Source organism: Pezoporus flaviventris, unplaced genomic scaffold (assembly GCF_033815535.1).
Source record: "Pezoporus flaviventris isolate CSIRO_AGI_PZ_B2104156 unplaced genomic scaffold, CSIRO_AGI_Pfla_v1 ptg000002l, whole genome shotgun sequence".
Taxonomy (NCBI): Eukaryota; Metazoa; Chordata; class Aves; order Psittaciformes; family Psittacidae; genus Pezoporus; species Pezoporus flaviventris.
The window spans coordinates 41,655,828-41,670,500 of NW_026892550.1; the positions used below are offsets into that span (position 1 = coordinate 41,655,828).

At 37.2% G+C, this 14,673-nt stretch overlaps 1 protein-coding gene across 1 annotated transcript in view; it reads left to right on the plus strand.

Annotated features, from left to right (window-relative positions):
* Positions 1 to 14,673, plus strand: part of PDGFC (platelet derived growth factor C) — a 129,739-nt gene that overhangs the window by 65,138 nt on the left and 49,928 nt on the right. Inside the window, exon 2 of the mRNA XM_061475987.1 lies at positions 9,779 to 9,974. Coding sequence (XP_061331971.1) covers positions 9,779 to 9,974 — 196 coding nt within the window. The remainder of the gene's footprint in view (positions 1 to 9,778; positions 9,975 to 14,673) is intronic.

Here is a 14,673-nt window from a genome sequence, read left to right on the forward strand (position 1 = left end):
TCTTACATAAATTCATCACTATAATTTTCTGGCTAAAAATGTTAACCAGAGTTATATTTTCATATAGCTAAGCAGTAATGCTTTTCAAAACTGTCTTGAAAAAGACCCCTTTCTTTTCAGAACTTAAAATATGATTGGTGGTCATCTTAAATATTTGAATAGTTCTCTACTTTGTGAAGAATTAAAAAAATAAAATCCACACAAATAGCAAAACCATGGAAAAGCAAACCCAGACATTTCAGGACTGGTGTTTCTAAAGGTAGTGTTGGGTTTGTTGGTTTTGCTTTCCTGCCTCTGGAAACGTGATCAGGACAAGGTTATATTTTTCATTGTGAATAATATCTAAAATGAGTTGTAGCTGTTTAATACATACCATATCCATAGAGTCTATTTATTCAGACTTAATACCACATGCACCATAATCTTTTTCCCAACTGTTCACTAGTATCTGCTCTTAACAAGTGCTGCACAAGATAAACTGAAGGAACCATAAAGAAAAGGGGTGTAATAGCATTACGCCTTGCTTTTCAGCGAAGTCTGACTTAAGCTCAAGAAGTGGAATTTTCAAATGGATCAGGTTTTAAAGAATTTTTCTCTAAAGGACACGAATCACGTGTATTTAAACGCGAGGAGTCATAGCTAGTATTAAAAAATGAGATACAAGCAGGATTTAAGAGAGGGCATTGGGACTAATGCTTTTAAGTGAGGTGAAAAGCGATCCAGGTTCATTTCATGGTTTTGTTAAAGTTACCTTCTTGCAGTTGTAATCGCTCTGTGCTATGCATATTCTGGAAAATCAGGGTAATACTGGTCTGTTTCCCTGTCCCTACCTTGGTGGGTATGTACAGTCTTTCAAGACAGGCTGACTGATAGCGTGTGGGCATGTGTGTGGTCTCTAGGACTAACAAAGCTGATTTTGGATTTAGCTTGTAAGTGCTGCCATAAAAAAATTGAAAACAAATTGCAAGTGCTGGGTTTGAGCATTTATATGCGATGTTTTTCACATTTACTTGGGTTTCTGTTATTGCCTCGGATACTATTTTTAGCTGTAATTTCTGTTAGTGTTTGTTTACATTTAAGAATTTCATTAAGTTGCTTCAAAGCTTTGCTAAATAAGTTTCCTGTAGGAAAAAAATCCCCAAACAACACAACTCCTATTTGAGTAGGAGAAGAACTGGAAAGATTACATGTTTGAAAATAATCACTTTTTTCCACCCAAACACATAAGATTTTTTTTTTTTTTTTTTTTTTTTTGTCTTTATAAAGGAGATAAGTTTGTTATCTCCTAGCAGGTATAAGTATCTCCAGCTGGGCAACCCTTTTCCTGGTTTAATGTTTGTTCTTGCTTCCTGGTCTCTCTCACCATTAAATCTTACAGCAGGCCTTTTCTACTGACAACTTTTTTCATGTATAGTAAGTTGTACTTTTCCAAGGAGACTTCCAATTCTTTTTGTCCCAGACCACTTCAGTCATGTGTTTGTTAAAACTTGGATAAGTAAACTTTCAAAAGCCTGTCCCTTTCTGAGCTTCACTATCCCTGTGGGCTATTGATTTTACTTCATTTTTAAATAAGACTGAACCTCCTGCTGTTCTGGTCTTCTACAAGATACACCTGGAAAATACATCCATTGCTGTATACTGTTAGGCTTTGTTTCAGCTTTTCAGTATCTATTCATATAATTTTGTGAGTGCAGGATATGTAAAACCTCCCTTCTGCAGGGGAAGAGGGAATAGGATACAGAAAACATCAATAATATGTTGTCTGCTCTTGATACTGTTGATCATGGAGCTGTTTGCTGTCTGCCAGCCCTTGAAAAGACAAGGGGAGTGATTCACTCAGAATGGTGGGTTTTTCCTTTTCTTCTTTTTTCTCCTTCCCCCTTTCCATTCTTTTTCCCCACATCCTTCCACCCTCAGGAATAAAACCCACAGTAGTTACACATTTTGTTACGTTTTTTTCTGTCATCACAGTTCCAGATACTACTTTGGGCTGTAGAGACCATACTGTAAATGTAAATGAATTGTAAATCACTTAAAATGAAGGAAAATAAAAAAGAAATAACTGTTCTTTTGCTGTACATGCAACAGGTATTTTTATTTCTATCTCATTCATCCTAGCTGGTGAACTTTGAATGATTCTTCTGCTGTATCTGTCTAATATAGTAATGGCGTATAGATGAGAGTCAAATGCTCAGATATTATCCAAACCATGTACGACTAATGAAAAGTAGAGAATAAGAATTATTCTTCTATTGAAAAATATTCTTCAGACAATAGCATGAAAAAATTAAAATTTCATGCATCAGTGGTAGCCTGATGTCTTTTCTTCTTGCTAACAAAGTACAGGTGTGAAATCAGATTAGTTTCTCAGTGATTTATTCTGTTTGTATTTGGCAAGGAGTTTCTAGTCTGAAATCTTTTAAATATGTATGCTCTTACAGTTATCAGTTCTTTGGCATTTCTGTATAGCAGTGCACCTACAAATAATTCTATTCTCACTAGAATTAACTGTAATTTAGTGCATGTAAAACTTCCACAGCACTCTGTATTAGAAATGTTATGTCCTTGCCTCATCATTTGCACCTCCAGAACAACTCGTGATTCTAAATTAATTTATTTAATATCTAAATAGTTTTGGTTGGATTTTTTTCCTTAAGTAAAGCCTTTTCTGTCTGAGGTGACACAAGTCACTCAAGCTTGAAGTTTAATAGAAGAGGAGGGAGATAGGGAGCAGTTGCTGAGTAGAGCCTGTATGTTATGTGATGGTTACTTACAGTATAATACTGTTATTAGGAAAAAAAACCTGAGGCAAGAAAAAATATGAAAAAATGTTATCAAAAGGACCAACTTGATACTTATTTTATCCATAAAAGGATATTTCTATAGTAAGGTTAACTGCTAATTGTTGTATTGCAGAGCTCTTAGTTATTTTTTAATTAATGGAATGTATATTTATTAATATGCAACATACTAATCATCCTGTTTATTTCAGGATAATTGGCACATGACTGAAAAAAGCAGATGATATCATTATCAATCCATCATCAAATAATTATTCCAACTGCTTTATATATTCAATATAGATAGAATTCCTTTCATAGTCAAGTCAGCAGGAGCTTTAATATTGATTCCAGTGCAGCCAAGACTTTACCTGTGGACATTGGAATAAATGCCTATTGAAATACTCTCAAAAAATTAGATCTTAGAGCATGTGATAACACCAAAAGGTTACCTCATCTAACATTTAGCAAAAGGAATTCTTTGTCTTGGCTAAAATATAGTATTTATCTAAGTTTTAAAAGATATTGAGAGGTTGAGGACCAGGACTGCCTTCCAAAAGAGTCTGGTCTGAAAACAGATCTCAATAGAGGTTACTTTTATAGCAAGAAGATTCACCGTGCACAAAACCTCCCGTTTAATTGCCATCCTCTTTGAGCAGAAGCCAGAGGACTAGGCAAAGTGCTGGCAGAATGCTTGAAGGTTATAAAGTATAAACTTGTAAAGTAGAAGTATAAACTCATTTTTGTTTCTTGATGCTATTTGGAATCAAAGAAGGTTTGTTAGTGTATGATTAGTCATGATTATCTTCTGCAAGACGTTAAGTCATGCAGCTGTTTGGAAACTTTATTAAATCTGTTTCTACAGTTCACGCTCTGTTCTCCAATGATGTCTTTCTTTTTCTCCCCCCCCCCCCCCCCCCCCGCTTTCTTTTTCTTCCTTTGTCCTTCCCTGTCGGGACAACTGCCAAAACTGAGCATTCCTGAAGATCGATTAGAAAGCTCTTGCTTCTCTGCTCACTTCATCAGTGTACAGTCCTTCGCATAATGCTCTTTACATAGGTTCAGCAGAAAGACCTTTAGCCAGCAGTTAAAAACTGTATGATATTCAGTGCCTACGGTAACAGTACAAGTTTGAACTCAAAATAGTAACTGTAGAAAAAAATAACAGGTTACATTGTAGGGGTTTAAAAAAACAAAGACAATCCTCTGTACATTTTTATTGAATTGTGTGAACTGGAATTGTTTAATGTACCTTTCAAAGTGTGTGAGGTAAGTGTGTCAGAGGGAGGAGTAATCTAAGCAAGATGTAATAGTTCTCCTACATGTTTCTACATTGTTACTTTACATCCATATAATACTTTATATGCTGTACTTGTTACATTTGCTGATTTAGGTAACAAGTACTGGTGTAAATTAAAAGATTTCTAGTTAGAAGTTGAATTCTGCAGTAGCTGGCAGGTCATATGTGTATATTGTGTGCGTGTGCAATGGGTATGTGCATTTCTCTATATCTTTTTTACTAATACCTAAAGAACCATGTCAGGATTTCAGACATGGAGCTATATGAAAGCATAGAAGCAACTTAAAATGGAAAACCCACAGGCAGCTAGATGTGTCTCAGAGATACAACTCCAAAAAGCCACAAACTGTAGCACTTAGGAAACCTGTCTTAGGAGATATAGTAAGCCTGTATGAAGTTTTCTCACTACTTGAAAAGTGGATGATGAAAACAAACCCTGAGTGCTCCAAAAGCATTTCTTGCGGTACTTGAAGCACAATAGTTGGGAAGAACAAACTACTTGTTAGGTAAGTTGAAAATTGGCTGGATGGCCAGTCTTTTGAAGGCTCAGCATCTTACTGGTGGCAGGCGGTGAGTGGAGCGTGAGGAGGCTGGGCTTGCTTCATCTGGGGAAGTGAAGGCTCTGGGGCAGTCTAATAGCAGACCCCCAGTTGCCTGAAGAGCAGTTTGTGGGAGTGATCAAGTTAAACTCTTCATGGTAGAGGCAAAGAGTGTAAAAACAAACCCCCAAACCCATGGATAGAAATTGCAGCTTGAGAGGTTCAAATTGGATGTTAGGAAAAGCATGTTAACTTGGGGGATAGTATAGCACTAGAGCAGGTTATCCCAAGGCATTGTGGAGTTTCCATTCGTACGAGGGGCTGAAAAATGCCAAGCCTCAAGCAGTGACCAGCTGTGGTGCGAGCAGGAATTGTAACCCAGGCGTGAGCTGGGATTGCAAGCCTCCAGAGGTTTCTTGAAAGCAGTGTTTGTATGATTTTAAGTGGCTTTGCCGTGATCCCCATTTTATATGCAAACAATACTGAACAGAGCTATTTGTTTTCAATTTTCTGCCAATAAGAGATGATTTCCTGACTTTTCCTTTGCACCAGTAAGAGTTAAATTTCATTTTGACTGTTACATAGTAAAGAATTGCCCGGAGGCAGCTGAACTGGTGACAGAGGATGGAAAGACATACCCCTGTATGCCTTTCAAAAGTAAACTTCCCGCTTTTTGAAAGTTAGTGAAAGAGGAAGAATTGGCAGTTATGTCACATTTCAAATCATTTCTTCTACAATGAATTTCTTCCGTACATATGTGGGGTGTTGTAAAAATTATATGGGAATGTTGTCGGGAGATCCTTTTGATTAATTAAAAAAACCTGCTTCCCTCTGAAGTTCTGTGGTGATGAACAGCTAGTTACTGTCACCTTTTTTCCCTGAGTTCTAAAGCAGAGGATGTCTACATCCTTCAACATTACTGTATAGCTTGAAAAGCTCTAATATTAATTGGTAAATATTTAGAGTTGAAACTTTTCTTATGTTTGAATATTTTTTTTAAACCAGTGGTAGCCACACATGAGCTAATGTAGTTTCTGAAGGCCTAAAAGTTCATTAAGAGCTATTGAATGAAATGAACCAAATAATATATTAACGGTGCATGATTGGCAGCATTCTCATCTTGTCCTGTTGTAAAATTCGTGTAGGTTTAGTAAAAAGTTTTAAAAATCAAATTTACCAGTGCTGTGCAACCTCTTAAGTAAATCAGCCTTTTTAAGTGAATTGATGTTGAGGCCATGTCTCCACCTGTGGTGTTCCTCTCTTCTGCAGCTCTTTGCCTCCTGAACTGTGATTTGTCTGAGTTTTACCCATGACCCTCACTAAAATGTAGTGATTATGTAGATGTACTAAGAAAGAGGTATTTGCTATATTTAAAAAGTGTCAGAAAGTGTCAGTGCTGATCTTTGTGAAATGTGTTGTGCCCATGGGGAAGGAGACCTACTTTGAAGTAGGCAGGAATGAGCTTGTCTAGTCGGTGGGTTTAATTTCAGTTTACAGTGGCATCTGCTGATCTGTTTGGTGATACCATGGTTTTTCATCTGTGTTACCATATTGGTGGAAGGGCTAGTCACTGCTATGCTTTCAGAATGCCTGGAATCTTGCAGTTTTCAGGGGCAGACTTTCTACATTGATAGATATATAAATCTGGTGATAGCATCTTGTACTACATCAAAGACAACTGTGGCGACTCATTCTTCAACTTCAGGCTATGTTAAGCTTGTGCTGTCCTTTCCTAATAAGCATGACCGTGTCGCATCCCTGGGTCAGCCTAAGGATTTTCCCCATCAAGCGTGCCCTGTTTCCAGGCCTTCATCCTGCGGATGACCTCAGTTGCCCATCTTCTGTTGAAACTTTTAAATGAACATTCAAATACGTTGTTTGGTCCTGGTCTGTCCCCATTTCCCTTGTGTGGTATTGTTATCCCCTGGCTGATATGGTGCTTTGCCTGCCTCAGACCTTGCCGAAACTGATTCTTCAGGGTTGTTCAATGCTGTTTGTGCAGTAATGATCTTTTTTTTTCTTCTGTTTTTTTTTGGAGGGAGGTTGAGAAGGATGGTTGTTAATAGAAAGGCAGACAGATCACAGCAGCAGTACATATAGCTTTGGAGTTACACAGCTGACCGCTGTAAATCTGGCTGAACTTGTTGCTCTCTTTTCAGTATAACTTGGACTGATTTACCCCTAAAATAAAGCCAGGAATTGCAAAGTGAATGACAAAGGATAGAGGCTGTGGTCTCAGCTGCTTTCGGGTTGCTGTGCTCTTCACACAGTTTACTCAAGAGAAATCTTCAGGACGTGCATGAACTCAGCAGGAAAAACCTAGCTTTTTGGGGTACAGTGGTATAATTGATGTTGAACAGTTAAAAGGATTATTGCAGCTTATCTGAAGAGAAATAACAAGCTTCATTATCCAGTGATGGCATTTACTTTGCTTTGTAGTCATACAAAATAATTCTTTTATAAGAGAAGAAATTCCACTGTGCAAGAGCAAATATTTGAAATGGAGCAAGTGATGTGTGTGGGAATTTGATATGTTCGTGGAACACTGTTATGTGCTAAAGTAGATAGATATTTTTCCTTTACAAATGGAGGAGCTGAAGGTGCTGGAGATGCCACAACTTCTGTTCACTAATTTGCCACATGCTTTCTCTTTCCTTTGCCCCTTTTTCCTTTTTTGACTTCTCATTTGATATGCCTGGACAGTCCTTACTTGCAGTGCTATTATCATTGTCCTGATGATACAAAGAAAATACTTTCTTAATATGTTGTGAAACATAACATGATTTATAATCCTGTGTGTACTTTTAAAGAGAAAATGAACCACTGAATATAGTGTGGTCAGGCACCACACTTTGACATGTTTGTCTGAAATGGTGGACCTTCGCATACTTTGGAAATAACATTTTGGTGTACTAATCTCTGGGAAAGTCATTTCTATTATTGTTGGCTCCTGTGTTTAGCACGCAGCTCTCAGTTGACATACTATACATTATAGAAAAATGCTTGTGACTCAGCTAACAAAAACCCAATGAAGTGTCTAAATTAAGAATCCTGGTTTTGTGCCTTTTGGCATGTGTACTTTTTTTCTTATTACTGCATGCTGTCCTCTCTTACTTGTACACAATGCAGTCAGGCCTCTGCAGCAGTGTGTGGATACTGGCAAGACCACACTCCATCAGTTTTATATAAGCAGCAATTCTGCTTAAAAGAAAATTTACCATTTTCATGCCACAAGTAGAAGGCACAAGTCCAAAAGAGTAGAAGGCAAAAATCTGTCAGACTTTAAATTATATTTAAGTATAGATTAATTCTTTTAAAATAGCAATGCTGTTTCTGTGGCCCTCTTTTCTTGCACTACATTCATTTAGCTGTCAGCCTTTACATGTAGCTATAATAAGGTACAATTGCAGTGTGTATTTTCATTGTAGACTGAGGCATATATAGTTTTACATAGCTTCAGATGAATGTTCATCATAATGCTAGGTATAAAACAATCACAAAAATAAGATGAAGTATCTAACTGAAAAAGGCTATGAATACCTGAAAACAGGGCCTACAAGAAGGCTGGAGAGGGACTTTTTACAAGGGCATGTTGTGATAGGGCAAGGGGGAATGTTTTTAAATGAAAAGAGGCTAGATTTAGATTAGATATTAGGAAGAAGTATTTTACTGTGAGGGTGGTAAGACATTGCAACAGTTTGCCCAGAGAAGTTGCAGATGCCCCATCCCTGAACTGTTCAAGGCCAGTTTGGACAGGACTTTGAACGACCTGATCTAGGGAGCTGACCCTGCCCATGACAGGGAGGTTGGAACTGGATGATCTTTAAGATTCTTTCCAGCCCAAACCATTCTATGATTCTGTGAAAACAAAATACTAATAACTACCCAGTACAAAACTGCAAACTTATTTTGTTACTAAAGTTATTAATAGGAAACTCTGAGAATTCCTGTGATTTACTGACTGTAATGTCAAACTGACACTATACAGGTTTTTAGGAAAAGCCAAAGATAATAAAAGTCGTGTGCTGTAGCATAAAGAGGCTTTTATTCATTTGATGTGCTTATGGAATTAAATTTTACAGTCTAGAGATCTCATCATTGTATGTCACAATGTTAAAATGTATCCAGATTAGGTCAGTGCTTGTTTTTTGCAGCTAAATACCCAATATAAACTAATTGCAGCTGCTGAATGTAAATATTGTGTGCTTGAGAATGAGGTTCCTTGAGTTGTTAATGGAAGAGAGTGGTTGGGGCTCTGAAAGGCACAGCTCCTACTCACCAAAGAAGTCCTTTCTTTTTGGTAACTCCTCATAGTTATGAATTCATAACCTGAAGAGTTTTGAAAGGCTAATGTAGACTTCATAAGTCTACAAAGAAAGACTTCAGGCATAATAGCTGAAGTTATTGTGCCTGAAGAGAAACCACCTTTTCAGGGGTTTCAAGTGTTACTGTGTGCTTTAAAAAATCAAATGTTGTTGGCTTATTTCTTCTGGATTCATTTGCTGCTGCATTGTAAAACATTAATTTAATTTTACATATGTTTAGCCTAACAGTGCTGTGAAGAAATTTGAAGAATGCCCTTGGTTGAGGCTTGTCAGTAAACATCTAATTTCTTATACTTGGTGACTTTCCAAGTTTCCCAAGCATGTCCCAGTTTCTTTTCCTGTACTGGGATAACATTGTTATGACACAGCCTTCAGGAAGGAGGCAGTCATCAAAATCCTTATCACCAGACTCAATATATATGGGGCAGTCTCCATTAACAAGAGACAAATTTGGACCATCCTGTTTGTGGTAGGTGAGAGCAGACCTCTCCCTGTATCCTCATGTGATTTCTGTGCAGTCTTCAGTAATAACTGAATCTGCATGACGTAGTCCCTTGGGCTGCTGGGCTTCTGTGAGGATTCCAGTGTTTACAGTCACATTGCTTTTATCTCCAGTTGAACTGTTCTGTTTTCTGAACAGCATTTGAGGCTTGGGTCTGAATAACATTTAGCCAGCAAAGTAATACCACTTTTGGATTGTTGCTATACAGATTTTCCAAGCAAAAATTTCTTGCAAGGTGAAGAAAAGCAAAACAAAACTGTCCTTATCTGTGCAAACACTTTAGGAAAAGAAGAAATGAGTATTGATGCATCTGTTTTCTGTCTTTACTATAGGGGTGCAGGATCCTCAGCATGAGAAGATAATTACTGTGACTACTAATGGAAGTATTCACAGCCCCAAGTTTCCTCACACATACCCACGTAATACTGTACTAGTATGGAGATTAGTAGCAGTAGATGAAAATGTATGGATACAGCTTACTTTTGATGAAAGATTTGGGCTTGAGGACCCAGAAGATGACATTTGCAAGTAAGTTACTTTTCCTTTAACTTAAAAAATCTGAAGAGAGGTGTGGGGGATGGAACAAAAGTGTTGCTTGAGTTTTGCAAAAATGACACCTGTGTGTCAATATCTTTTTAAAATGTATCTTTTAAAGTATTGGTTTATGACTTTGTTTTGCAGTGCTAGAGAAGGATTTAATGATTGAAAGCTTTGGGATCCTCACATTTTTCCTTCTGCGTAGAGTATCTACACCACAGATCTTTTATGATACAAAAAAAGTGAAATATTAAATACCTCACTCAAAAGTTTTGACATCTGGAAAAGTACTCTTGACAGAATGTTTGAGGAATGAGTGTCTGATTTTTACAGGGAAGATTTGGGTAAGCAAGATACCTGAAGTGAAATTCAGGTCACGACACAAAGTACTACATCCCTGTTCAAAAAAACCAACCACCCTGCTGTACAATATTTTAATGGCCTTTAATGGTCAAGTTCTCAGTTTTCTATGAAAAACAGCACTTATGGCATTAATTGACGTTCTTGAATGGTATTGTTATTTTTTTGGACTTCAATAATTTAATATTCTGTCTGCTCAGTTGCTGGTGTGGGTTTCTGTAGGACCCGTGGAATCTGTGTTTCCTTTTTATGACTCACAGCTGGAGGCTTTGTAACTTGAGCAGGGAACAACCATGACATAGCAGGTACCAGAATGGATGTTCTGAACCAAATCATCTGATTGATCAAGTTTTGGATATTTTGTGAGGTAGTAGAGGCTGACATTATATATGCTTTCTGTGGGTGGGTGAAAGGGGAGAGATCCTAAACTCTTGTATCCTGTATCTGTCTGCCATCAGAGCAACACTTTGTAAAAAAACCCAATGTGTGAACAGCGGTATGTTGCCTGAGCTCTTTTCAGTAAATTAAGTAACAGATAAAATACGTCATTTGAATGGTAGATCCTCCTTTGGTGTGTTCCTGGAGAGGTACTTCACACAAGATTTTCCTTTCAAAGTAGTTGGTTGTTTTCTTCTCTGTTTCTGGTTTTATTTTTTAGTATTTTATATACACATTTGATTTGATTTTTGATTTTAGTTTTTCTAATTAAGTGATACTTGGTCGGTTTTATGTTTTTGTATCAACTTTTCATATCAAATTTGAATTTCCTGAATGTTACTTCTGCACTTACTCTTAGTTAGAGAGATGAGGTTCGTAAAAGATGGGCATATATCTTCCTTTGGTAATTCTGGCAGAAGTAATTGTTAAGGCTATGTCAGATATAATTAAAATACTAAGTACTACAAACATATGTTTGCTCAGATGAGTGTCCTAACTTTGCACAATAATTCTCTCCTCTAAATGAAAACTTAGCTTCCTTTTTCTCTTCTTTGCATATGACAGAGTGAAGGGGCAAGTGAAAGAAAATCCAGGTAGGGTGATTCATTCATCCACTTGCAAAGAAAAAAGAAAGATAAGCTAAAATATTTTTAATCGTACAGCTAGACTAGTATTTGAATGGGAGTACATTTATTTTAAGTAAACAATGTGCTGAATACAGAAGTACTGATCAAATTAAGAAACAGTAATAAGTCGCTCATAATCTTCACTCAGCTGTAATCTTATCATGCTCATATTTGTGCAGGGATACCAGGAAGTTCTGTGAATGCAATTCCTGATACATGCCCCTTTTGAGGACACATTGGGGTTTTTGGCTTGGAAGATAATGAGCTGGAAAAGGGAGTTATATTGTTGTTTTTAGACAAATGAAGAAAACATAGGTAGGGTGCCTATGAAATTTAAATTCATAACAAACTCAGTAAAGGAAGAGAATGTGTACCTTGTTTGATGTGAAGGGTGTATAAATAATTGACCAGTTGATGAAATAATTAAAATACAGATAGGTTAACTACACAAAACAATTCCTCACAGGCCAGGTAAGCTACCAGTTATCAGAGTAATCTCTCTTTATAAGTAATGTCTTATGTTTCTTATCTCCTGTAGTTCCTAATAAAATTATTTGTTTTTCCAGTACCTTCTGTAGAAAAGCTAAGGGGTTTTATTGACTGCATCACGTACTCTTTATTGCTCCACTGTTTCTGCCATCTTTAAACACACAATCTGTAATGTTGCTGTAGAGTACTTGACAGTTTCTCCAAAGGCAAGTTTATATGACAAAGGGCAGAACAAAATTGGACATTCAATTTAATGTATTATAACTCTGACCTTACAGTGACCTGATCCTTCAGTTCTTACCTGTGGTTGAAACTAGGTTAAAAACTGCAGCCTAGTAATGTTAAACTTCCTGTGCAACAGTGTGCAGTTTGTACTAGGATAGCTTTTTATCCTGTCTGTAGTGTACCAGAGGACCTCAGGAGTTGCCTGTAGTGGTCATTCTCGCAGTTTTTAGTTCCTCTACCTGCTTCTTAAGCTACATGTTCTATTCAGTGCCAGAGCTTTCTCCATCATTGCTGTAGGCTGTAATGGCCTGAAGTGTCAGCTCACTGGGCTGATGAGAATACACTGGAGTATTAGTTTGAGATAATTAGCAGCTTTTAAATGTCATAGGAATTAAAATATTGCTCACACATTGGGGAAAAAAATGAAAAACAGATCCATCTATAAAGCAATATAAAGACTGTTTTTTCTTAACATAGTTCTGTAACAGGAAAACAGCAGTAGTGCTGAATGAGAAATGTCCTAGGTGTATCCTGAAGCAATGGCAAGTTTCTGCCTGTATCTGGCTAACCTGACCTCCACACTTGGATTTCTCCAAAATCAGTTTTGACACCTCAAGCTGTTCTGTGAGGTCTTTTCATCTAGCATGACTATACAGCTACACTGAAAGTACTGACCTAGTCTCCACTTTAAATACTTTGTTGAATCTGAATCAGAGTGACCCTGCATGGCTTTTTTTCAACTCTGTTTTTTCCTGCAATTCAGTTCACAGTATCTACTGATGTATACCATTTGCATTACAGCAAATTTTGTGTTTAAGAACAGCAATCCTGACCCAGCCTTACCTGGAGCAGCATTAGCATGCATTGATTGTTATGCTAATTCTCAGTGGTTCTAAGCGGAATTGTGGTGTTCTGTAAGTTTTGGAAACAAAGTTTCAATTCTATTTTTTTAGAATAAACTTCTGGTATTTTGTGTCCATTTCTCCAGGTGATTTTTGTCCTGGTTTTACAATTGTGATTTGCTTGAAATTTAGGCAGTTCATCTCTGCGTTACTTAAAATACAGGTAATGATTTTTAACAATAGCTCTGTTTCAACTGCACAGCATCCTTTCTATGGGCTAAATGTTAAGAATCCACTGTGTCCTTTCCAAAGTGAATAACAAACTTCAAACTACATGTAAGCTAAATCTGTGCATGTATCTCAGGACAGATTCAGGTTATTTGGTTGATAATACAGATATATAAATCTTTGCAATATTGCAGTATTTTCAGCCTTGTATACTTCGTTTAATTTCAGTTGTGATTTGTGAAAGAAAAAGGTTACAAACAAAAGAAATTTCCCAGCAAATGAAACAGGAAAGGAGAAGGATGCAATCTCCTGGCTGTTTTGTGCAGTGCTGTTCACATGATTAGAACTGGCAGTGAATTTTCCCTATATAAGAGAATTTCTAGCTAACAGAGGCATAGGTAGATTTACATTCTGGATGCTCACCCGTTCTGATGGAGAGAATCAGCAGCTTTTCTTCTGCTGATACAACAGCTGATAAGATAGGTCATTATTTTCATGATGTTAGCCCCTCAGTGCTGTTTTAATCACGAGGCCATTAGACTTCTGTGTCTGACAGCTGCTGTCATCAAGGAGGTGCCATAACTCTGTCTGACCAGGAGGGACTGATTTTTGCTTAATTGTTGCTTGTTGTCCAGATCTGTTGCTTTCTGTTGTTTTTGTTGCTGTGTGATCAACTCTGTGACAGAAAGAGCATGGCTGTTAGAGTTGTCTGTAAAGGGTAGTCTGATGCTGCGAGTGGGTTGAGCACTGGAGCATTACATACAAAGCTGCAGTAGGAGAAGAAAAAAAATATTTTGTGGGAATTTTGGGTTTTGTTGTTTTTTTTTTTTCCAGTGGTAGCAAAGGAGACTTTTAGCAGCTGCATATGTGAATCTGTTTATATAGTAGTGTAAGTGAAGCATTTATCTATAATGTTTAGAAAGACTTCCCAAAGCTTGCCCAATTAATATGTGTAATGCGTCCAACTTTAGCCTGAAGAAAATTAATTCAGCCAAAGGCAGCTGTCAGTGCTGACGTGGAGCAAAATATATGTGAGCAGTACTTTTTTTTTTGTGCTCTTCACATCAAATTAAATACGTAACTCTTAATACTATGAATATGCTTCCTCTAAGGGAAGGATGATGCTTCTTAGGATGATGCTTAAAGATACAGAGCCACATGCATTAAATTTACTACTTCCCTTTCCTCTAATGTCTCTGTAAGCAACTTCCCTTCACTTCAGATCTGTCATGACTGAACTGTGCCCAAGCTATTTCCTTCCACCCAGGGAGCATCAAGGTTCTGTGGTAGAAAACATAACCCAGCCGCCTTCAACAGTCATATGTGTTCCTAATGAATGTATTGCTAGGAAATTGTTATCAAGGGTTAAAAAAATAGAAGATTTGGCTCAGTCTGACAAGACTGAAACAGATGTATTAAGAGGAAACATACAGACACTGTCTTTAGTCAGTGGCTATGAAAAAGGAAAATATTTGCTTAGCT